The sequence below is a fragment of the Colobus angolensis genome, unplaced genomic scaffold, assembly GCF_000951035.1.
Source record: "Colobus angolensis palliatus isolate OR3802 unplaced genomic scaffold, Cang.pa_1.0 Scaffold114, whole genome shotgun sequence".
Taxonomy (NCBI): Eukaryota; Metazoa; Chordata; class Mammalia; order Primates; family Cercopithecidae; genus Colobus; species Colobus angolensis.
The window spans coordinates 3,404,185-3,427,499 of record NW_012112475.1 but is presented as its reverse complement, the minus strand read 5'-3'; the positions used below and the strand labels follow the sequence as shown (position 1 = coordinate 3,427,499).

The 23,315-nt window shown below is 42.2% G+C and overlaps 1 protein-coding gene and 1 pseudogene across 2 annotated transcripts; one reads left to right on the top strand and one right to left on the bottom strand.

Annotated features, from left to right (window-relative positions):
• Positions 1-210: 210 nt before the first annotated feature.
• DEFB121 (defensin, beta 121) lies at positions 211-8,427 on the bottom strand. 2 transcript variants are annotated; one of them, XM_011960217.1, is made up of 2 exons: positions 8,201-8,427; positions 211-427 (listed from the first exon to the last, which is right to left on the bottom strand). In XM_011960217.1, the coding sequence occupies exons 1-2, from the start codon at positions 8,220-8,222 to the stop codon at positions 255-257; spliced, it is 195 nt and encodes a 64-aa protein (XP_011815607.1). In that variant the 5' UTR covers positions 8,223-8,427; the 3' UTR covers positions 211-254. The 2 variants fall into 2 exon arrangements, with proteins under 2 accessions (XP_011815607.1, XP_011815599.1); XM_011960209.1 differs by lacking the exon at positions 8,201-8,427 and adding an exon at positions 1,438-1,609.
• A 10,107-nt stretch (positions 8,428-18,534) lies between these two features.
• The window catches only part of LOC105525122, an 11,421-nt pseudogene continuing 6,640 nt past the window's right edge, over positions 18,535-23,315 (top strand).

Sequence of the window (23,315 nt, the reverse complement as noted above, 5' to 3'; positions counted from 1 at the left end):
GAACAATACAGATAGGAAATACTTCCATCATGGCAGAATGTTCTATTGGCAGTGCTGGTCTAGAAGAAAACAGGAATCAAGAAGATATAATGAATATTCTTTAATTCATATCCTCTGGGACCAGCTGTGGGTCAGCAGACTAGGAGCTATTTGCAAGGTTTAGATTATTACCACCTACTGGTCCAGTCCGTTCTTCCTAGGATCCCATGATGCAGGATCCGATGATGTTGAGACTCAAGGTTGGAAGAGAGGTGTCAGACTGCAGAAGTTGATTCCAGGCTTGTATTTGTGTCTGTTAATTTTGATTTTACAGGTACATACTTGGGATCCACACAGCACTTGGCCTCAGTTTTGCATAATATATAGTATACTTCACTTTTTTTACATGTTGTTCTGCACCTGCCTGACTTACCCCAACATTTTGTGACTGAAAACAAAAGGGAAGAAGAGAACAGGGTCAGTTTTGAAAGAAAGCAGAAGGGTGGGAAAGGGAGGGGCTGAAGCCCAGTAGAGGAGTAGGAGGGAAATGAGCAGGTCTGTGAGGGAAGAAGCTCTTACACAGGATCCTCTAAGTTTAAGGGAGATTATAGACCACTACACTTTCTTCCTTCACTCGTGCCCCCTGTTAGAACCCCCAGAATCTCCCCAACTCAGTGGCATGGGACCTACTGGGTAGCTTCCCCTCCTTGGCCAGCTCCTTGGGAGGGGGAAGAGGACCCCTCTCCCAAGGGTTTTATCTCCCCCATATTATAATGTACCCAGGTGCCCAGTAGCAATTAGCCACTTTTCTCATTGTTCTTCGGTACCCCCTCTGACCATATCAATGAAAGGTGACAGGAATATTAAATAAACTCATTTGAACATCTATAAGGCTCCTAGGGCACCTGTAAAACTCCCAAGAACATCATACTGCCTTCTTCACAACACCCTGGGACTTTTCTCTGGCCCCAACCAGTTAAGGGAATTAGGAACAGCTACTCTGGGGAACCTAAAACCTAGGGTAACCCAGATAATTTGAGGTTGCATAAAAAAGTGGAATCAGAATCTTCAAACAATCAGAAATTTGAGAACCATTTTCCTAGAGGCAACAATAGATCAAAATTCAAATCCTTTCAAGAAATGTTTTTGAAAAAGTCCCCATTTTCTCTATACTCCATACCCAAGTCTCTCTCTTTATACTCTATCCCCTCCTCAGGTCATCATGTTCAGATTTTCCAGAGCTAATCAGAGATAAGGTTGGAGTGGTCAAGTACTGGGCACTGGGAAGATCATTTAGTACCAGAGAACTCAAACTTCCCCATGACTAGAGGGACTACCTAAAGGCCTCAGTGAGCTCTACCAGGCCTTTCTCCCAGCCCAACCTGTCAGAGCCCCCAGAGTTCTCTGAACATGCATTGGGTTCCCTGACTCCCATCCCCTTCTGGAGATCCTGTTTACCTGGGGTGACCTGGGCCAGGAGCAGGGTAACAGTCAAAAGCAGAAGAAGGAGCTTCATGAATGACGAGTGATCAGGGAGGGATAGGAGGCTTCTCAACTGGTAAAACAGACAGAGGACTCCATTCTGGACAGTCCAGACTGGTATTTATTGCCCTAAGGAGCATGGCAGAGCCAAGATCAGCGAAGCAGAACGGGAACAGTCATTGAGATCAGACAGGTAGGCAAGGAAAATATCAACCACACTGAGGAGGCTGGGAGAGGGGAAGGGAGGTTAACAAAGAGAAGATACAGCCTTGCCTTTGAAGAATTTTATAGTACAGCTGGAGAACCAAGAAGTGGGAAAATAGTTTCATCACAATTTGTTTTTCATTAATGAGAAAAAAAGAGATAAGACAAAAAAGGAGTGATACTTCTGTGCGCCTTGGCTTCTTCCCAGCAACAAGGGCATCTTAGAATGTCCCATATGTTGATTCCTTATAATATCAAATGAAGGGCAGAGCAAGGGAAAATACCTTAATAGCTGCATGGCCATCACCACTGGAAACCAGAATGTCAGAATTCATGGAGTGGAATGAGCAGGAAAGCCATAGCCCTTACTTTTAACAGTACATGTTTAATAGGAACAAGTAACACCCTCATAGGTAGCAAAAGAAAAACCATTTATTATTGTTGTGGTCTTTCTTTTTTATTATTATTATTTTTTTTTTTTTTTTTTTTGAGACAGAGTCTTGTTCTGTCACCCAGGCTGGAGTGCAGTGGCACAATCATAGCTCACTGGAAACTCAAACTCCTGGTCTCAAGCAATTCTCCTGCCCCGGCCTCACAAAGTGCTAGGATTAAAGGCATGAACCATCATGCCCAGCTTGGTCTTTCTTAAAAGAAATGGTAGATTGCCCCAGCATTTTGGGAGGCCGAGGCGGGTGGATCACAACGTCAGAAGATCGAGACCATCCTGGCTCTCTACAAAAAAATACAAAAAATTAGCCAGGCGTGGTGGCAGGCCACTGTAGTCCCAGCTATTCGGGAGACTGAGGCAGGAGAATAGCTTGAATCCGGGAGGCAGAGGTTGCAGTGAACCGAGATTGTGCCACTGCACTCCCACCTGGGTGACAGAGCGAGACTCTGTCTCAAAAAAGAAAGAAAGAAATAGTGAGTTGCAATCTTGGCCCTTCTTCACCCCTGCTTGAATTCACACATCTGTCAAGGTCTCATCCTAAAAGAACTCTATTTCATTGTCCCTTCACTTTGGCCTTGGCATGTGCTTTTCTTTGGCTAGTGATATGTGGGCAGAAGTGACAGTGTGCCAGTTGTGAGCCTATGTTTTAAGAGATGATGAATGTTTTCATTTGCCCTTCTGTGCCTCTGCCATCACTATGAGAAGAACATGGTCCAGTGGTCCAAGGAGGATGAGAGATAATGTGGGGCAGAGCTACTCCGGGTGACTCACAGATCTACAGTGAGAAATATAGCTGCCCCAGTCACTCCAGCCTCAGCAAGGCAATCTAGCCAAATATAAAGGAGGGCTGTTTTAAGCCACTGAGGTTGGGAGTGGAATGTTACATAGTAATGGCTAACTTATACATAAGGCCAGCAGATAGATCAGGAAAGAGTCAAGTGCTTTTTAGGACAATAATGATAAGGTCTATCTTTCTTCTTTTTTTTTTTTTTTTAAGACAGAGTCTTGCTGTGTTGCCCAGGCTGGAGTGCTGTGGCACCATCCCAGCTCATTGCAACCTCTGCCCCCCGGGTTCAAGCAATCCTCCTGCCTCAGCCCCCCGAGTAGCTAGCCCAGTTAATTTTTGTATTTTTAGTAGAGACGAGGTTTCACCATGTTGGCCATGGCTGGTCTCGAACTCCTGACCTCAGGTGATCCACCCACCTCAGCCTCCCAAAGTGCTGGGATTACAGGCATGAGCCACCACATCTGGCCTAGGTCCATCATTTCAAAATGGACAGAAGCAAAGACATACCAACAAGAGGAATATCTTCTTTCTAATATGGAAGAAAACAACAAGCCAGGAGCAGAGGCTCCTGCCTGTAATCTCCACAATTCGGGAGGCTAAGGTAGGAGGATTGCTTGAAGCCTAGAGTCTGAAACCAGCCTCAGCAACATAATGAGATGCCATCTCTACAAAAAAAAAAAAGTTTTGAATAGCCGGGCATGGTGGGGCAAAGCTGTAGTCCTACCTACTAGGGAGGCTGAGGCAAGAAAATCATTTGAGCCCAAGAGGTCGAAGCTACAATGAGCTAAAATTGCACCACCACACTCCAGCCAGGGCGACAGAGACTCTGTCTCCAAAAACAAAAAAAAAAGACAAGATAAATTTTCTTGTTGTCTGAAGAAAAATTAATACTCTGGACCAGAGGTCACCAGACTTTTTCTGTAAAGCCCAGATGGTAAATACTTTAGGATTTGCAGGCCGCAGCTATCACAACTACTCAACCCTACAGTTATAGGACAAAAGTACCCACAGACAATACATAAGCAAATGAGTGTGGCTGTATTCCAAATAAACTTATTTATAGACACTCAAGTTTAAATTCTGTATAATTTTCACATCTCTAAATGAAATTTGATTGTTTTCAACTATATAAAAATGTACTGGCTGGGCATGGTGGTTCATGCCTGTAATTCTAGCACTTTGGGAGGCTGAGACAGGTGAATTACCTGAGGTCAGGAATTTGAGACCAGCCTGGCCAACATGGTAAAACCTCATCTCTACTAATTAGCCAGGTGTGGTGGTGAGCGACTGTAATCTCAGCAACTTGGGAGACTGAGGCAGGAGAATCGCTTGAACTTGGGAGGCGGAGGTTGCAGTGAGCTGAGATCGTGCCACTGCACTCCAGCCTGGACAACAACAGTGAAACTCTGTCTCAAAAAAAAAAAAAAAAAAAATGTACCAAGGCAAACAGATCACTTGAGGCCAGGAGTTTGAGACCAGCCTGGATGACATAGCAAGGCCCCTCCTTTATTTAAAAAAAAAAATTGTTAAAAAAAAAAATTAAACAAAATTATTGCTGATTTTGTTGGTATCTCCACTTTGGAAAAATAGTTTAACGGTTTTTTTTAAAGTTAAACATACACTTATCACACAACCAAGCAACTCCACTCCTACATATTTATCAACGATAAAAGTCCATGCCAAAACTTGAATTGTCATAGCAACTTTATTCACCATCAGTGAAAACAACCCAAAAGTCCATTAATTAGTAAACAGACAAATTCTGGTATCTTCATGTAATAGAATACTATTCAGCAACAAAGAATTAACCACTGCTATGCAACACACGCATGAACCTAAAGAGCAGGCTGGGTGCGGTGGCACACGCCTGTAATCCCAGCACTTTGAGAGGCCGAGCTGGGTGGATCACCTGAGGTCAGGAGTTCGAGACCAGCCTGGTCAACATGGTGAAAACCTGTCTCTACTAAAAATACAAAAATTGGCTTGGCGTGGTGGCGGGCACCTGTAATCCCAGCTACTCGGTATGCTGAGGCAGGAGAATTGCTTGAACCCAGGAGGCGGAGGTTGCAGTGAGCCTGAGCCAAGATCGTGCCACTGCACTCCAGCTTGGACAACAACAGTGAAACTCTGTCTCAAAAAATAACAATAAAAATAATAATAAACATTTTTTAAAAAGCACTAGCCTGAGTGAAAAAAAGCCAGACCAAAAAAGAACATACCGAACAAGCTTATTCACATGAAACTCTAGAAAACACAAACGTAATCTACAGTGACAAAAACACAGATCAGTAGTTGCCTGGGGCTGGTGGGAGGAAGTGGGCATTGACTGAGATGGGGCATGAGGGAACTTTCAGGGTGATGAAAATGTTCTATACGCAGATGTCAAAACTCATCAAAATTGACACATTATATTTTATATAAATTATATCTCAAAAAAGTTGACTTTGAAAAAAAAAACCTGTGCTAGTTTTTAGAATAAGCAACAGAATCAGATAAATAACATAAAACCACTTAAAATATATACACATTTAATGTGGTACACATATACCATGGAATACTATGCAGCCATCAAAAAGAATGAAATCACGTCCTTTGCAGCAACATGGATGCAGCTGGAGGTCATCATCCTAAGACAACTGATGCAGAAACAGAAAACCAAATACCACATGTTCTCACTTACAAATGGGAAAAAAACCTTAGGTACATGTGAACATAAAGGTGGGAACAATAGACACTGGGGACTACTAGAGTCAGGAGAGAGGAAGGGAGGCAAGGGCCGAAAAACTACTTATTATATACTATGCTCACTACCTGGGTGACAAGATACATAATATGGGTTAAATTAAACATCGTAGGAGTTGCCTATGTGAGAGATGGATAGGAGTGGATTATGGGGATAAAAGTTAATAAATCAGTAAAATAAAATAAGAGAAGGGCTTTGTAGGCCGGGCGCGGTGGCTCAAGCCTGTAATCCTAGCACTTTGGGAGGCCGAGACGGGCGGATCACGAGGTCAGGAGATCGAGACCATCCTGGCTAACACAGTGAAACCCCGTCTCTACTAAAAATACAAAAACTAGCCGGGTGAGGTGGCGGGCACCTGTAGTCCCAGCTACTTGAGAGGCTGAGGCAGGAGAATGGCATAAACCCGGGAGGCGGAGCTTGCAGTGAGCTGAGATCCGACCACCACTGCACTCCAGCCTGGGCTACAGAGCCAGACTTTCCTCAAAAAAAAAAAAAAAAAAAAAAGAGGCTTTGTATAAGGCCGACTATGATTAATCTGCCATAAAGACCTAGCCTTCTGTAACAGAGGACTAAAATAAAGTGCTATATTGACAAGCGGCTTACTTATAAATATCATTACTAAGGAGTCAGCCCCCTGGACTGGAACCCATTTCCTCTCCTAGCAGAAGGGGCTGCAGAGAGGAAACCTGAGACGCCATTCAAGCAAACAACACAACTTCCTCCACTCTTGAGAAAGGGGATTGTTTCTGGTTTGAAGGGTAGGATACTGGGCTGAGAGCCTTGAAAAACGAGAGAGAGAGAAGAGAGCAACTCATGGGAGCACCATCTTTACAGAAGTCTTAGTCTAGAAGGTACTTTCTTTATATATCTAAGGAACCCCCAGTGGCACAGAGTTTCACCGACACTGAATGGTTTTGAGATCTACTTCCCTTTCTTTAAAGAACTCCATCATAGCCCTCAAATTTGTTCTTGCGAACACTGATAAGCAGAATAAGGCTGCCTAATAAAAGGATGACCTGAATCCATTATGTGCATGATTTATCAGAATTAATAGTAGTTTTTAGCAGTAGAGAAGATTCTCATAAAAGACCCTTTTCCTATCTGTCACAAAAGACTATGAGACAAAACGCTTTGATTGCTTTGCAAGCTAAAGAGAACTCCCCCCACAGTTGAACTCTACACATCTACAGTTCTGGAGTGTCCACCATTCTTAGATACTGCTTAAGATTCCACATCTTCACTTCTACTCATATCAAACCATGTTGCCAAGACTACCATTCCAAGCTCTCCAAGGAAATAATCTGATTGGCTAAACATAATCTTATTCATTATCTAATAGAGATAAACCATTTTAAAAGGATAGAAAACTGTGGAACAACCTCCCTTACTGATATCCGCAATTTCAGCTTTTCTTTGTTGCCACACATGAAGTCATATCATATGCTCTCAATAGATGGGGTGAATGCCTTTCAGTAAAAAAAGAAAAGGAAAAAATATATATATGAACGCAGAGCAAAAAAATAAGAAAGCGATAAAGATCTGAGGAGAGAATATGTGTTTTCCAAAGATTACAGAACTACAAATGAATCTGCAAATGGTCCATTAGGAAAGTTATCTGAGGATGAAGAAAGGTAGAAGGCACTCAGCAGAGAAAGGCTGGTATTGATGAGTGGATTCTGCTGTGAAGTGTCCGGGAGCCTGCAGTCCACATACTAAAGGTGTATGCAGTAACCTGAACCTGAGTCCAATTCATGTACTCAACCCCTTTAATTAGGTTTCTGCAGTGCTGTGGTCCTTAATTCAACATCATTCCCCTCTTCTTGAGCCTCAAGTGGGTACCACTGCCATCTCTGGCTTAGTAGAAGATAGGGTGGTATCTGAAATTCAGAACTCTGAACCTGTTCCCTCCCTGGCCATTGACTCTTGCTTTGACCCATAAGACATAAGTGACCCTAACTGAAGAGTTTGCCCAGCATCCTTCTACTCCCTTATCAGATTTCTTCCATCCACTTCTGGTTAGTTCCTTGCTCCCAGCACTACAGCAGGGAAAGGAAATATATCTACGTATCACTTCTTTGTAATCTTTAGGGGTAGGAAGGGTTGGAGGGTAGTGGGCAAAGAAGATGAAACTTCAGGCCCAAATAAGGCTTGGAGATTTTCTGGGGTTCTATTATATTCCAACTCTCTGGCTCCTGGTGCTATGTGTAACTAGCAATGGGTACGTTGGGCTTTTTTCTTTGATTTATTCGAAATGATGTTTGACAATCTATCACTAGGAGTAATATGGGGAAGTGGAAAGAACACAAGCTTTGGAGCCAGACAAATCTGGGTTCAAATCCTCACTTTGCCACATATTAGCCATGTGACTTTGAACAAGTTAGTTAATGACTCTGAACTTCAGTTTAATTATCTCTAGTATAGAGATGACACTACTGACAGCAGAGGTTTGCTGTGAAGATTAAATTAGGTGATACTTGTAAAGCTCACAGAACAGTGCCTGGCATAGACGAAAGCCTCTGATAACTGGTGGTTATTGTTATTTACTATGAATTCTCACCTTCCTTGACTTCTTGAAACATTTGGCTATTGACCTCTTTCCTCCTTGAAGCTTTACTGGCTTTTCATTGTCAACGTAGTCAATGTTCAATAAAAGGGACATTAGGATTGGCAGAGCACCAGAGATCTCTCTGCTCACCGTGATTTTCAAGTTTGAGAATTTCAAAACTTTGCATCTCAAGTCTAAGACCCAGAGGGCTCACCCAGAGTCGAGGCTCAAGGACAGCTCTCCTTTGTGTCCAGAGTGTATACGATGTAACTCTGTTCAGGCACTGGTGAAAGATAACAGAGGAAACGCCTGGCTTTTTATCAGATGTTTCCAAGCTTATTCCTTTTCCCAGCTCTCCTTGTTCCTCCAAGGATCTCTTCACTGGCCTCTTATCTTTACTGTTGCCAAATCTTTCCAGAAGCTGCTGTTTCCCTCAATCGTTCATTTGTCTTCTTGTCCAGTAACCAACCACTGCTGTCTTCATGTCAGATCATCTTCTCATCTCTCCTCAAGGGCCTTCAACTACTCCACATCCAAAGCTACCCAGGTCATTTTAAGTTTCCTGTGGACTAAGGACTAAGGTGCTGGGAGGTGAGGCCAGAAATGTTCAAGAGGGTTTCTGTCCCTAACATGCTTACCACTTATTGAGGAAAATGGAAAACAAGTATTTTTAAATGAGCTTCATATCCCTCAAAAGCATACACAAGAAATGGTTTCTAAATAAATCAAATCTTGATTAAGAACCTATTACAGGCCGGGAGCGGTGGCTCAAGCCTATAATCCCAGCACTTTGGGAGGCCGAGACGGGCGGATCACGAGGTCAGGAGATCGAGACCATCCTGGCTAACACGGTGAAACCCCGTCTCTACTAAAAAATACAAAAAAAAAAACTAGCCGGGCGAGGTGGCGGGCGCCTGTAGTCCCAGCTACTCGGGAGGCTGAGGCAGGAGAATGGCGGGAACCCAGGAGGCAGAGCTTGCAGTGAGCTGAGATCCGGCCACTGCACTCCAGCCTGGGCGGCAGAGCGAGACTCCGTCTCAAAAAAAAAGAACCTATTACATACAGAGCACTCTCCTGAGCTCCTGAGCACCAGGAATTCAAAGCAGTAAGGATCCTGACCTCTTAACAGCCAGCTCTGTTAGGATAAACTAGGGTATGCCACAGTAACCAAAAAAAGAAGAATCTTGGTAGCTTCTAAGAACAAATGTCTGTTTGTCCATTCCCTATACATGCTGCATATCCACTGAAAGCTGGCTGGAGACACTGTCCCATATCTGAGTGTGGAACCCAGGCTGACTGAGTAGCCACTCATTTGGTGCTGATCACCATGGCAGAGGAAAAGAGAGCTCTAAAGAGTCTTCAACTGGCCAGTATACGTCCTGGCCTCTCGGAAGTAAAATGTAACCACTTCATAACTCGCTGGCTACAACAGTGACATGGCTCCATCCAACCACAAGGGGGCCAAAAGTACAATCCTACAATGGGCTTAGAATGCAGAAAGCCAGAATTATCAAAACAACAAAAGACAATTGTAGGCAAGGCTGTGGAGAAAATGAAACCCTTGCACATGTTGGGTGGGAATGTAAAATGGTGTGGCCACTATGGAAAATGGTATGGAGGATCTTCAAAAAATGAAAGATAGGCCGGGTGTGGTGGCTCATGCCTGTAATTCCAACACTTTGGGAGGCTGAGGCAGGCAGATCACCTGAGGTCAGGAGTTCAAGACCAGCCTGACCAACATGGAGAGACTCCGCCTCGACTAAAAATACAAAATTAGCCGGCCGTGGTGCCACATGCCTGTAATCCCAGCAACTCATGAGGCTGAGGCAGAAGAATTGTTTGAACCTGGGAGACGGAGGTTGCGGTGAGCTGAGATCACCCACTGCCCTCCAGCCTGGGCAACAAGAACGAAACTCCATCTCAAAAAAAAAGAAAAAAAGAAAGATAGAACTACTATATGACCCAGCCATTCCATTTCTGGATATATATCCAGATAAACTGAATCAGTATCTCAAAGAGATATCTGCATACCCACGTTCATTGGCATTATTGACCATAGCCAAGATATGGAAGCAAGCTAAATGTCCATTAAAAAATGAATGGATAAAAAAAATGTGGTGTATACACACAGCAGAATACTATTTGGCCTTTAAAAATAAGGGAATTCTGCAATATGTGATGACATGAATGAGCCTTGAGGGCATTATGCTAAGTGAAATAAACCAGTCACGGAAAGACAAATGCTCTATTATTCCAGTTACATGAGATGTCTAAAACAGTCAAACTTATATCAACAAAGAGTGGCATGATGATTGTTAGGAGCTGGGAAGTGAGGGAAATTAGGAATTACTAATCAATGAGCGGAAAGTTTCTGTTAAACAAGATGAATAAGTTCTAGAGCCCAGGTGCAGTAGCTCACACCTGTAATCCCAGCACTTTGGGAGGCTGAGACAGGAGGATCCCTTGAGGCCAGGAGTTCAAACCAGCCTAAGCAACATAGCAAGACCTTGTTTCTATTAAAAATAAAAAATCAGCTGGGCATGGTGGCATGCATTTGTAGTCCCAGCTACTCAGGGACAGTGGGGAGGTGGTGCTGAGATGGGAGAGGATCTCTTGAGTCTAAAACTTGGAGGCTGCAGTGAGCCGTGATTGTGCCACTGCACTCCAGCCTGGGTGACAGAGTGAGACCCTGTCTCGAAAAATTTTTTTAAATGTTTAAAGTTTTAGAAATCTGCTGTATTACATTGTACCTAGAGTCAATAATAATGAACACAAAAAAATTGTTAAAACAGATCTCAACACATTAAGTGTTCTTACTACAATAAAACAAAATCTTTGAAAAACTCAGAAAGCCAGAATATTTGAAAAACTCAGAAAGCCAGAATATTTGAAGAACAGTCTTTTTTTTTTTTTTTTTTTCTTGGAGACAGAGTCTCGCTCTATCCCCCAGGCTGGAGTGCAGTGGTACGATCTCAGCCCACTGTAACCTCCGCCTCCCAGGTTCAAGCGATTGATTCTCATGCCTTAGCCTCCTGAGTAGGTGGGATCACAGGCACCAGCCACCATGCCTGGCTAATTTTTCTATTTTTATTAGAGACAGAGTTTCACGATGAACAGTTTCGCGATGAACAGTCTTAATGACTACCAAATATATCATCACAGTGGTCAGGCAGAATGGCCACATACATAAAAATACTGCAAAGTGGGCTATGTCTACAAAATAAAAACGGATATATTACAGTAGAACAGAGCATGGGAACAACCACCCAAGGGCCAGGGCATTCAGGGAGGGGTTCGTGGAGGACCTTCTCCTTCTCCAAGGCTTGAAGGAGAATAGGTTTCGGAGAAATGGTGGAGAAGGAGAGGGTGTAAAAGAGTACTCCAGGCAAGGGAGCAGTGTGAACTGAGGAGTGGTGGCAGGAACACTTGCAAGCCATCTGGAAATAGTGAAGATACTGCCTTCCTGCAGCTGCCAGCGCCTGTACCATATAATGTGGGAACATTGCATAGAAATAAGATTTTTATAATCTTTGAATGCAAATGTAAAATACTTACACTTAGTTCTCAGGTCAAAATCAGGGAACTGAGGGAGGTAGAAAAGGCAGAGATCTGCGTCCTTCTTCCCACTTTTTTGTTTGTTTGTTTGTTCGTTTGTTTTTAGACAGAGTCTAAAGAGTGGCATGATGATTGTTAGGAGCTGGGGAGTGAGGGAAATTAGGAATTACTAATCAATGAGCAGAAAGTTTCTGTTAAACAAGATGAATAAGTTCTGGAGGCCAGGTGCAGTAGCTCACACCTGTAATCCCAGCACTTTGGGAGCACGATCTCGGCTCACTGCAACCTCCACCTCCGGGGTTCAAGCAATTCTCCTGCCTCAGCCTCCCACGTATCTGGGACGACAGGTGTACGCCACCATCCCCAGTTAATTTTTGTATTTTTAGTAGAGACGGGGTTCCACCATGTTAGGCAGGCTGATCTCGAACACCTGACCTCAAGTGATTCACCCACTTCGGCCTCCCAAAGGCCTATTACAGGCATGAGCCACTGAGCCCAGCCTTCTTTCCACTTTAAACTGAGCAGCTCCATTTTTATCTGTTTGATACATTGAGTTTCATGTAAGTTTTTGGTTTTAAAAAGTTTTCCCCTTTAAAAATATATTTGAAAAACCTTGGTTTTGGAAATACAGAGCCATTTTTTCTTTAAGATTTTGAGCGTAGAGTCTCAGAATTCATGCCTTAGAAGTTGTTGCATCTGATGTGTATGAAAAGCAAGAACACCCTCTAAACAACCCTTGCCTTCTCTCTTAAAGCTCTTCCAGCAATGGAAAAATCAATACATGTCAAGATAATGCACTCCATCACTGGACCCCTCTAATTTGTAGGAGATTATATCAATTAAGCCAGAATTTACCTTTCCGTAACATCTACCTATTATTCCTAATTCTGACCTTTAACAGTTCCAGAGAATAAGTCCAAAAACAATTCCATGTCAAATGCTTGAAGACAGCTGTCATGGTCCTATTTGGTCTTTTTTTTTCTAGGCTCCTTATCCAAGTTTCCTCTCCCTACAAAGCAGAGCAGCATATTCTCTTATACTGGTGAGGCCTCTCAGTATACTCTGTTTATCTGAATCCTCTCACTTTCTTAAAGCAGGGAGACTGATCTCAAGCAAAAACCTGAAAGGGGTGTTTTAAGAAGGATAAGGCCCAGTAGCTTGTGTATATAGGCCTCCCTTCACATTAGAAAAGAAAGAAGGCCGGGCACAGTGGCTCATACCTGTAATCCCAGCACTTTGGGAGACCAAAGCAGGCAGATCACTTGAGGTCAGGAGTTCAAGACCAGCCTGGGCAACATGGTGAAACTCCGTCTGTACTAACAATGTAAAAATTAGCCAGGCGTGGTGGTGCATGCGTGTAATCTCAGGTACTCGGGATGCTGAGGCAGAAGAATTTCTTGAACCCGGGAGGTAGAGGTTGCAGTGAGCCAAGGTCATACCCTTGTACTCCAGCCTGGACAACACAGCCAGACTCTGTCTCAAAAAGAAAGAAAGAAGAAAAATGAGTAATGATAAAAACTTAGAAATTAAAAGTACAAAGATGAAATTTCCAGAAATTGTAATAAAATGACAGAGATAAAATAAAAGCAGTAGAGAAAATATAAGAAAACCAGTGAATCAATCAAGGAATCCAACATTTGAAAAGTAAGCAGGACCACAAATAGGGAACATGAAAAACAAAGACCAGGAAATTATCGAAGAAATAAGTAAAGGAAGATTGTCCTAAAATTGAAAGACATGAGTTTGCAGATTGACAGGGCTCACCGAGTGCTCAGAAAAATTGATTTCAGTAATCCTACATGAAATTTAGGCACAACAGCCAGGTGCGGTGACTCACGCCTGTAATCCCAGCACTTTGGGAGGCTGAGGCGGGCCGATCACCTGAGGTCAGGAGTTCAAGACCAGCCTGGCCAACATGGTGAAACCCCGTCTCTACTAAAAATACAAAAATTAGCCAGGCATGGTGGCAGGCGCCTGTAATCCCAGCTACTCGGGAGGCCGAGGCAGGAGAATTGCTTAAATCCCAGAGAAGGAGGTTGCAGTGAGCCGAGATTGTGCCATTGCACTATAGCCTGGGCGACAAGAGCAAAATTCCGTCTCAAAAAAAGGAAAAGAATAAATTGGCCGGGCGCGGTGGCTCAAGCCTGTAATCCCAGCACTTTGGGAGGCCGAGACGGGCGGATCACGAGGTCAGGAGATCGAGACCATCCTGGCTAACACGGTGAAACCCCGTCTCTACTAAAAAATACAAAAAAAAAAAAAACTAGGCGGGCGAGGTGGCGGGCGCCTGTAGTCCCAGCTACTCCGGAGGCTGAGGCAGGAGAATGGCATGAACCCGGGAGGCGGAGCTTGCAGTGAGCTGAGATCCGGCCACTGCACTGCAGCCTGGGCAACAGAGCAAGACTCCATCTCAAAAAAAAAAAAAAGAATAAATTTAGGCACATCAATATGAAACGTCAAAACCCTAGAGAGAAGACCTTAAGAGCTTTCAGAGAGAAATAACAGGCCACAGACAAAGAGAAGAACCCTAATGACTTCAGATTTCTCCACAGTAAAGAGGTAGGAGGCAGGACTCAACTCTAGATAGAAGACTGGCTGAAACAGGGAAGAGGCACCAAAAGCACCTTTTCATAAGACTCACCCACCAATGTCATGACACTTTACCATTGCCATGGCAACACCCGGAAGTTACCACCCCTTTTCTAAAAACTCCTAGATAACCCATCCCTTAATTTGCATGGAATTAAAAATGGATATAAATATGACTGCAGAGGTGCCCCTGAGCTGCTACTCTCAACACACTGCCTGTGGGGTAGCCCTGTTCTGCAGGAGCCCACACGGAGCTGTAACGCTGCCACCGCCTCCATAAAATTGGTTTCTTCTACCACCGCTCACTCTTGAATTCCTTCCTAAGAATTTGCCCAGCATGGGTAACACTAGATACTGGAAAAGACAATGAGACAATGCCTTTGAAAGTCTAAAGTAAAATAATTTCCAATTTGGAGTGACCAACCAAACCACTAACCAAGTAGAAGGATAGTACATTGAAGTCATTTTCAGGAAGCTCTCAGGAGGTGCTCTGTCCAAATAAGAGTAAATCAAGAAAGATCTAGGATCCAAAAAGCAAGGCATTGATCTCAGGAGAAAGTCGAAAAGAATCCACAGGATGATACAAATAGAGATCCAGGATAACATCAGGTCACCAGGTGTAACATTAACCAGTTCAGAGTGAAGCAGGTCTGAATGCCCAAGGAGAAAAGTCTCCAGGAAGACAAAATTGATAAAATACCTAAAGGTTCTGAACATATTCAGAGCAGATGGCAGACAGCTAAATCCTCATTTTCCATAGCAGAAATCCAATGGAAAGTGCCTAAAACTAAAAAATTAAGAAGTAACCATATAAGCATGGGGAAAGGGACACACCGGGTGAAAAGGGGTAAACTCCTTCTGTCAAGCCCTTTTATAAGCTCACCAAATCCCTTTCATGAGGGTGGAGCCCTCCTGACCCAATCACCTCCTAAAGATCATACCTCTTAATACTGTTGCATTGGGCATTGTGTTTCAACATGAATTTTGGAGGGAACAAAAACGTCCAAACCACACTAGTGACTACAGTTAACAATACTATACAGTATACTTGAGAGTTACTAAGAGAGTAGATCTTAAGTGTTTCAACACATTGTTAAAAAAAAAATTGGTAACCATGTGAGGTGATGGATGCATTAATTAACTTGACTGTGGTAATCATTTCACAATGTATTTGCATATCAAATCATCATGTTGCATGCCTTAAATATACATAATTTTTATTTATCAGTTATACCTCAATAAAACCATTTAAAAAATTAAGGAATAGATGAGATTTCTTTTTTCATAAAAAAGGAAAAGCTCTGTGTGTGGTGGCTCCCGCCTATAATCGCAGCACTTCGGGAGACAGAGGCAGGAGGAAAGGTTGAGGCCAGAAGTTTGAGACCAGCGTGGGCAACAAAGCAAGACCTCGTCTCTACAAAGAAAACAAAATTAGCCAGGCATTAGTCCCAGCGACTCCAGAGGTTGAGTCAGGAGGACTGCTTGAGCCCAGGAGTTCAAGACTGCTGTGATTCATGATCATGCTACTGCACTCCAACCTGGGTGACAGACTGAGACTCCATCACTAAAACAAAAATAAATAAATAAAAAGGAAAGTATCCAAAATACCTAGCACATAGTAGGTCCAGTTTCCTCTCATGTATATACAACTTTACCCACACATTTTCTGCTTGAGCTTGATTAGGTATACTAAGAGACAAACACAGAAGTCAGCCAAAGATGTTTTAATAAAGCTCAGGAATCTACTGACATCAGAGTCAGGGCAAGTTTATCTTCATTTTTGTGGCCTCAGACTTTAAAGCACTAATTCTTTGTATGCTGTGGTAAATGTAGTTGGTCCTTGGGCTTCAAACAGCACAATTTACCACTCATGCAGAAAACATAGACCTTTTCATTCTTCAGGCATTCGTCACGGCAGGAGCCACGAAAATTCCAACATTTTTCAATGCTGCCTATTGCAAAAAGAAAAAAGAAAGGACCTGATATCAGTTATTGGGGGAAATGGGTCCTGGATTGAGAAGACTAACAGAGGGCCAGACAGAAGAAGGGGGCTGTAGAAGAAGGAGGCATTCCCTCTAGATATCTAGGGTGGTGTTATAGTCTATCACCATATTGAAACTCAGGAAATATCCAATGAAACCCATGAGCCCTTTCTAAAGAATCTACTAGAAAAAGAGCTGTAGACAAGCAAATGAGAGGAGCATTGATACAGAACTAAATATTAAATATAAAGATACTTGTAGAACCAAAGTGAGGATTTTAAAAGAGGGAATGAAGTACATAATGGCTATATGTTCTGACAATATAAATACAGTACAACATAAAAATGAGAGAATAATGGTGACAGCATATGCAGACATCTTAACTAGTTTGGGTAATCATGACATTATGGTAGCATTGATATTATTTTACTGAGACTATTGTATATGTAATGAGAGATCAATCAAATGAGTAATCATGGGATATTCTAATTCTATCATCCCCTGTGACCTTGAGAACCAGAATTCTCAGTATAGAAAAGAAAATACTGATGTATATAAAAGTTGATTCTGAATTTGAGTTCTGAATTTGAATTGAAAATGCCAATGTGAACTCACAAGTATTTTATATTTAAATAGATAAAATAAATAAATGATTGACAGATGGATAAATAGACTGACATTTTTCCAGCTCTGGTCACTAAGAAAGTTTAGAAACAATGACTAACTAGTAGAAATTAGTATCCCTAGTACCCATGTTGTAATCTTAAAATACTATCTCCCCGTAAACGTTTTTTTAAAAAACAGGACTTCTTGGAGATATGGTGGATTCCAGTTCTTGGGCAGTAAATTACAAGATGATCTTGAAACATTCTGTAGTACCAGATACCAAGAAAGCCATCAAAGACTGATAGGGATATATCTAAAAGACTAATGAGCCAAATTAAAGAGACTCTTATTGGCCAAGAATAGGACAATTTGTACTTCGATAGCAATAATAATTGTAATAGATTGAACTCATTGCTTAGAATCATCAGTTCAAAATAAATAATATTTAAGAAAAACTAATGGCTCAACCTCAGAGGCTGATAGAAAACTAATTCATTATCTCTCAAACTGATTAAGCAAAGATAAACTCAAGCATTTATCCTGCCTTCCTCTCTGAACTCTCTAAACCCCGAGGTAACCAAATAGATGAGGGAAAACGCCTCTTTGATAAGGAATTCAGCTCATAAATGAAGGTTTTTCCCAACATATCTGTATGGCTCACCCCTCACTTCCTTCGAGTCTTCATTTGAATGTCACCTTCTCAGTGAGGCATTTCCTTAATACCCCTTTCTAAGCTGCAAACTCACATCCCCTGACACTTGCTATCCCCTGCTTACCCTGCTCATTCCCTCCTCCAATAGAATCATAAGCTCCAAGAAGATGGAGTTTTGTTTGTTTGTTTGTTTGGTTGGTTGGTTGGTTGGTTGATTGATTGATTCATTGCTCTATCTCCAGCACCTGTGCCTGGCACACAGAATCCACTCAACAATATTTACTGAATGAACGAGTTATTTAACTAAGCAATGACACGTCCACTATCCCTAAATCCAGCTGCCATCCCAAGAAGAAGAAGGTGGCAGGATGAAAGTAGAAATGCTGAAAGACTGAACATTTTAAAGCAGAATGAGCTAATCTGAGAGGCTCTTTTAAATCAAAAAAGATGAATACAATTGTCTTCTGAAGTTGTGTACATCCCTGTGCCCTCTCACTTTTCCTACCAGCAGGATGGGAAACATTCAAACGAATTACAGAAAATTTTAAAAGCTACATTTGTTTTACATCAAAATTTCAGGGTCTTCAATGTTGATCCCTCAACCTAATTTATTATTTTAAATTGAAAAAGGAATAAACTGAAACTCATAGGCACCAAGTAGATTGCTGGGGGCATCACAGAACTTGAAAATGGTGAGTCATGTTCTAAACCAGGATCTGGAGACTCTTTCCTCTTCCTCCAGACAATTAATATTTCACATTACTCCCTGTCAGCCCATCCTCCCAGGCCCTGGTGTGCCCTGACCAAGATTCACTGTCTGCTCCCAGACCCTCCCCTGAAGAGGTCTAGGTTACCTGGAGTGACTTGGAAGAAGAGCAGCAGCACAGCCAAAGTTACCAAAAAAGGCTTCATGACTTCAAGTAGCCCACAGAGTAGTCTCAGCCCTGGTGAAGTGACAGGAAATGGAGGTGAGCTCAGGACTCTCTGCTGCCTCTAATCAGCTGGGAATTGTGTCACTCACACGTGCCATTAGCTGCCCACGGGTACAGTTCGCTCTAGGACAGCCTGTCTTTTTCATGCTCAGCCACCATCCCAACACCCCCGCACCCACAGTGTGGCCCCCACACCCCTGAGCTCACACACCTCCCTTTGTTCACCATCATCTTTTAGGGACCAGCAAGAATAAATCATACAACACCCAGAAGGATACTTTTTAAAATATATGTCAGCCCTTGTTATAACCCAGGTTAAAAATCCTCCAAGACTCCACATCACAACTAGAAAAAAAAAATCCACAGTCTTTACTATGCCCTACAAAGCCCCATATTCTCTGGTTTAGAAATCCACCATTATCATGGTTCTAATGTAAATTAAGCAAGCTCCTTTTTTCAAGTGCAATTCCCAGTTTGAGAGCTGAGGAGTAAAGAAGAAAGGACAATCATTCGTATCTTAGGGAGAATGTGTCTATTGGATTATTTCCTATCTAAGAGAGGAAGCCCCACTGCCTAAAATCCTTAGTTTCAGGAAGCATTTTGGCATGGAGGATGAGAGAGGACAAGCTGAAATATTCAGCTCCTTGTCCTGGCTGTGCCAGTTAGTGGCTGTGTGACCTTGGGAGAGTCACTTCCCCTCTCTGGGCTTTAATCTCATCAATGAGCAGATTGGAGCAGATGGGTTGTAGGGATCAACTCAATCCTTATATACTATGGTTCTTTGGGTGCTGAAAAGGCACGAAAAATGGAATGCCTAGAACACTAGGTTTTCCTCCCCAACCTAGACAACACTCATTGGGTTTACAACTTAAGATTCTCAGGGCTGCCCTCATCAGACTCCAATTCTCTTTACACACTGGGATCAGAGGCCTCTTCCCCTGATACCTACACCCAATATGCTATGTGGTCCTTGCAAAACACAGCCCTTCTTTGGGCCTGCTTCTTGTGTAGTCAAAGCACTAAACTTTGCTCTGGTTATCGTAAAAGCTTAATATTCTCCCTAGAGCCCTTCAAGGGCATCACACCAGGCTGTTTGAGACATGAGATCCATTAGATACTGATGAAAAAGCAGGGAAGACCTTGTTCTGTCTGTGTACCTCTGGCACATCTCAGACATCACAACCTGTTCATGGTGGACCAAAACTCCTTAGGCATCAAAGGGTCAAATCTCATCAGGAATTAAAAACAATAACAACAAATTAAAGTGACATCAAGCTATCATTCTTCACCTATCAAATTGACAAGAAGCTCTTTTTTATAATGATAATCCCAGAGTTTCATAGGATCAAGGACCTAGTTTCTCAACAAATGGCTATCTTTGTCTTTTCACTTTTGCCCAGAATACAATGTCCAGAACAAACAGTAGGGCTCATCTGTGGGATCCTGAATAGGAAGCCTCAGGACACCACAGGAAGAGTCTCAGGAGCTGGCTCTCCCATGTCTGTGGCAAAGGCCAGCCTACCTATCAGTGAGTCTTTTGGGTTTATTGTCATCTTAGCTGCTACAGGGGCTGTCACGCCTTCCCCCAGTTCATGTGTGGCCACTGACAGATCCTACCTTTGACAACACCAGCACCTTCAACTAGGATGTGGTGGAGACCCAGATAAAGGTACCCCAGCCTGGATATGCTTCTGGACAAAGTGTAGATGGTCCCTCAGTGCCATTCCCATCGGTAGCCCAGAATCTCTCCTTCCAGTTGGTTTCATAGAATCTTGACGCTGTCCAGACCACAAAGATATTCAGCCTTAGGGGTTTCTGTGTTGTCCAGAGCATGGTAGGGGCCTGCTTTGTAGCATCAGTCAACATTAACTCTTAATGTATCTTTTTCCAATATTTATTCAAGACTTTTAAAGATGCAACAGAAATGCCTTCTTCCCAATGACTAATTTGACTGTAGTTGGAGACGGGGTTAGATGGGATGGGACACCCAATACATTTTGTTTCTTTTTCATTGCTCAGAGGTAAACTCAGTGTCCAAAAAGAGGCAAGACAATGCATTAAGAATCTGCCTGCCTAAATAGCCTATGGTAGAGTTTTCTTCCTCAGAAAGAGGGAAAGAGCAAGGGTATAGGTGTTTCTATTTGAACAGAAACAACGACACTCTTGTTCATTGCATCGTGAGCATCTAAAGATATACTAATGTCTTTGTCATAACAAATTTGTTACCATGAAGTGTTAGTTTCCTAACACTGCCATTACAAAGTACACTTGCCATAACAAACTTAGTGGCTTAAAGTAATTAAAAAAAAAATTATCTCACAGTTCTGGAGGTCAGAAGTCCAAAATCAAAGTGTTGGCAGTGTTGCTTCCTCTTTAGGGCACAGAGGGAAAAACTGTTCCATGCTTTTCTCCTAGTCCATGGTGATTGCTAATGATCATTGGCTTGTAGCGGCGTAACACCAGTCTCTGCTTCTGTGGTCATAAAGCATTCTCCCTGTGTGTCTCTGTCCAAATTTCTCTTTTTTTTCCTTTTTTTTGAGACAGGGTCTCACTCTGTTGCCCAGGCTGTAGTGCAGTGGTGAGATCTCAGCTCACTGCAACCTCCACCTCCAGAGTTCAAACAATTCTCCTGTCTCAGCCTCCCAAGTAGCTGGGATTACAGGCACCTGCCACCACACCCGGCTAATTTTTGTATTTTTAGTAGGGATGGGGTTTCACGCTGTTGGCCAGGCTGGTCTCAGACTCCTGACCTCAAATGATCCACCCATCTCAGCCTCCCAAAGTGCTGGGATTACAAGCATGAGCCACTACGCCCGGCTGAAATTTCTTTTTTCTTATAAGGACACCAGCCACTGGATTAGAGCTTCACCCTTATCCAGCATGACTTCATCTTAAATTCACTACATCTGCAAATATCCTATTTCCAGATAAGTCACATTCACAGGCACTTGGTGTTAGGACTAGAACATATATTTTGGGAAAGACACAATTCAACCCACAACAGATTTTTTTTTTTATTCTTATTATGAGTGAAACTGAAATGTTTTCATATGTTTAACGCCCTTTTTTACCTTTTTTTGTGGACTGTCTATTCGTATTTTTGTCTGTGTTTAAATAATTTTTAGTAATATCTTCCTCTTCATTTTATTTTTTGTTTCCTGTTTCTAGAATTCTTATTTTTCAGATATTGGGCTCTCTGGACTGATTCTCTAATTTTGTGTATTTTCTCTCCTGATTTCCATCCATTTGGCTTTTTTCCTCTAGCTTCTCAAAAATTTTTATCAAATTTGTCTTCCAGCTTTTCTATTAATCTTTATTTTCCATTTTCTGCCATTATATTTTTTATTTCTAAGAGTTCTTATTTATTCCCTAACTTTTCCTTTTTATAGTATCCTATTCTTGTTTCATGGTTGTAGTAGCATCTCTAATTTCTCTTGAGGCTTTTAATAATGTTTTCCTCTCTGCATAATCTATTTCCTGTAACTTTTTGTTGATTGGATGGTTGATCTGTTTTACATAAGACGTTTGCCTCTCATCAATGATCATATGGTTACTGATACTTAATTATGTACTTATATATAAAAGTGGGCCACGGCAAAGCTTATTAAAAACTCAGTGAATGATTTTGTTCTGTTTGGTTTTGGTATCTAATTTTCATAATAGATATTTTAATGGCAATATTTGTGGTTCCTGTTTGTTTGTTTTGTTTTGCTTTGCTTTTTGAGACAGAGTCTCACTCTGTCACCCAGGCTGGAGTGCAGTGGTGCAATCTTGGCTCACTGCAACCTCCATCTCCCAGGTTCAAGTGATTCTCCTGCCTCAGCCTCTTGAGTAGCTGAAATTATAGTTGTCCGCCATTATGCCCGGCTAATTTTTGTATTTTTAGTAGAGACAGAGTTTTGCCATTGTGGCCAGGCTGGTCTTGAACTCCTTGCCTCAAGTAATCTGCTGGCCTCAGCCTCCCAAAATGCTGGAATTACAGGCATAAGCCACTGCACCTGGCCGATATTTGTTAATTTTTAAGAATGAGAGATTAAAATGCTGATTAAGCACATGAATGGGGCTTACCAATTGTGACATTGACAGTAAAGTGATTTGACTGGGTCATTTAGTGGAGAAATGCCGGTGTCAGTTTTTTTAGGATCTTTTCTACTTCTCTACTAATCTCCTGGTGGGAATTCCGAGAGTTAAGTGGAGAATGAAGCCTGGGGGCTAAACAGTTTCTCAGCAACCAATACACATGCTTCAGCTAATCCTCCCATTTTCTGCTTACTAAGTTTATCTTCAGTTATGCTTGGAATCCCCAGGTTCAGAGGGCCTCTGTTTCACCCTTGCTATAGAAAGGCTTGAAGTCTTTTTTTCAGGATTGGGGTAGTATAGTATTATAAGTACAGAGTGATGGCTGGCTGCATGAAAAGGAGAAGGAATCGAGTATCTAAGGATTTGATTCTTAAATACTATTTCAACCAAAACTCCTTATTTTAACTCCTCCACATTTCCCCCTATTTCTAGATGTTTATGGTGCCATGAGATTCTGAGCTCTTATTTATTTTGTGGTTTAAATTGGGTTGGTCCTTTGTTTTCCCCACTTCTAGCTTTAATTCAGTTTTCTTTAGACTGCTTACTCATTTCCAGCTCATCCAGCTGCCTTCTAGCTTCTAAATTGTTGTGTCCTCTATTATCTCCTCATGTTTATTGGTTTATGACTTTTAAAAAAATGTTGCTATAGTTGCTGTCGCTTAAGTGAGGTTTGGGGAGTGAATAACTAAAAATATTGTATTCAATCCACTGTTTTTACCCAAAAGTCAATG

What these genes read in the sequence shown, in the direction of transcription:
- DEFB121 (XM_011960209.1), bottom strand. Translation starts at nt 1,495, where the DNA reads ATGAAGCTCCTTCTTCTGCTTTTGACTGTTACCCTGCTCCTGGCCCAG. An exon ending in CCTGGCCCAGGTCACCCCAG is followed by an intron (nt 428 to 1,437) that starts GTAAACAGGATC and finishes TTTTGTTTTCAG; the next exon opens with TCACAAAATGTTGGGGTAAG.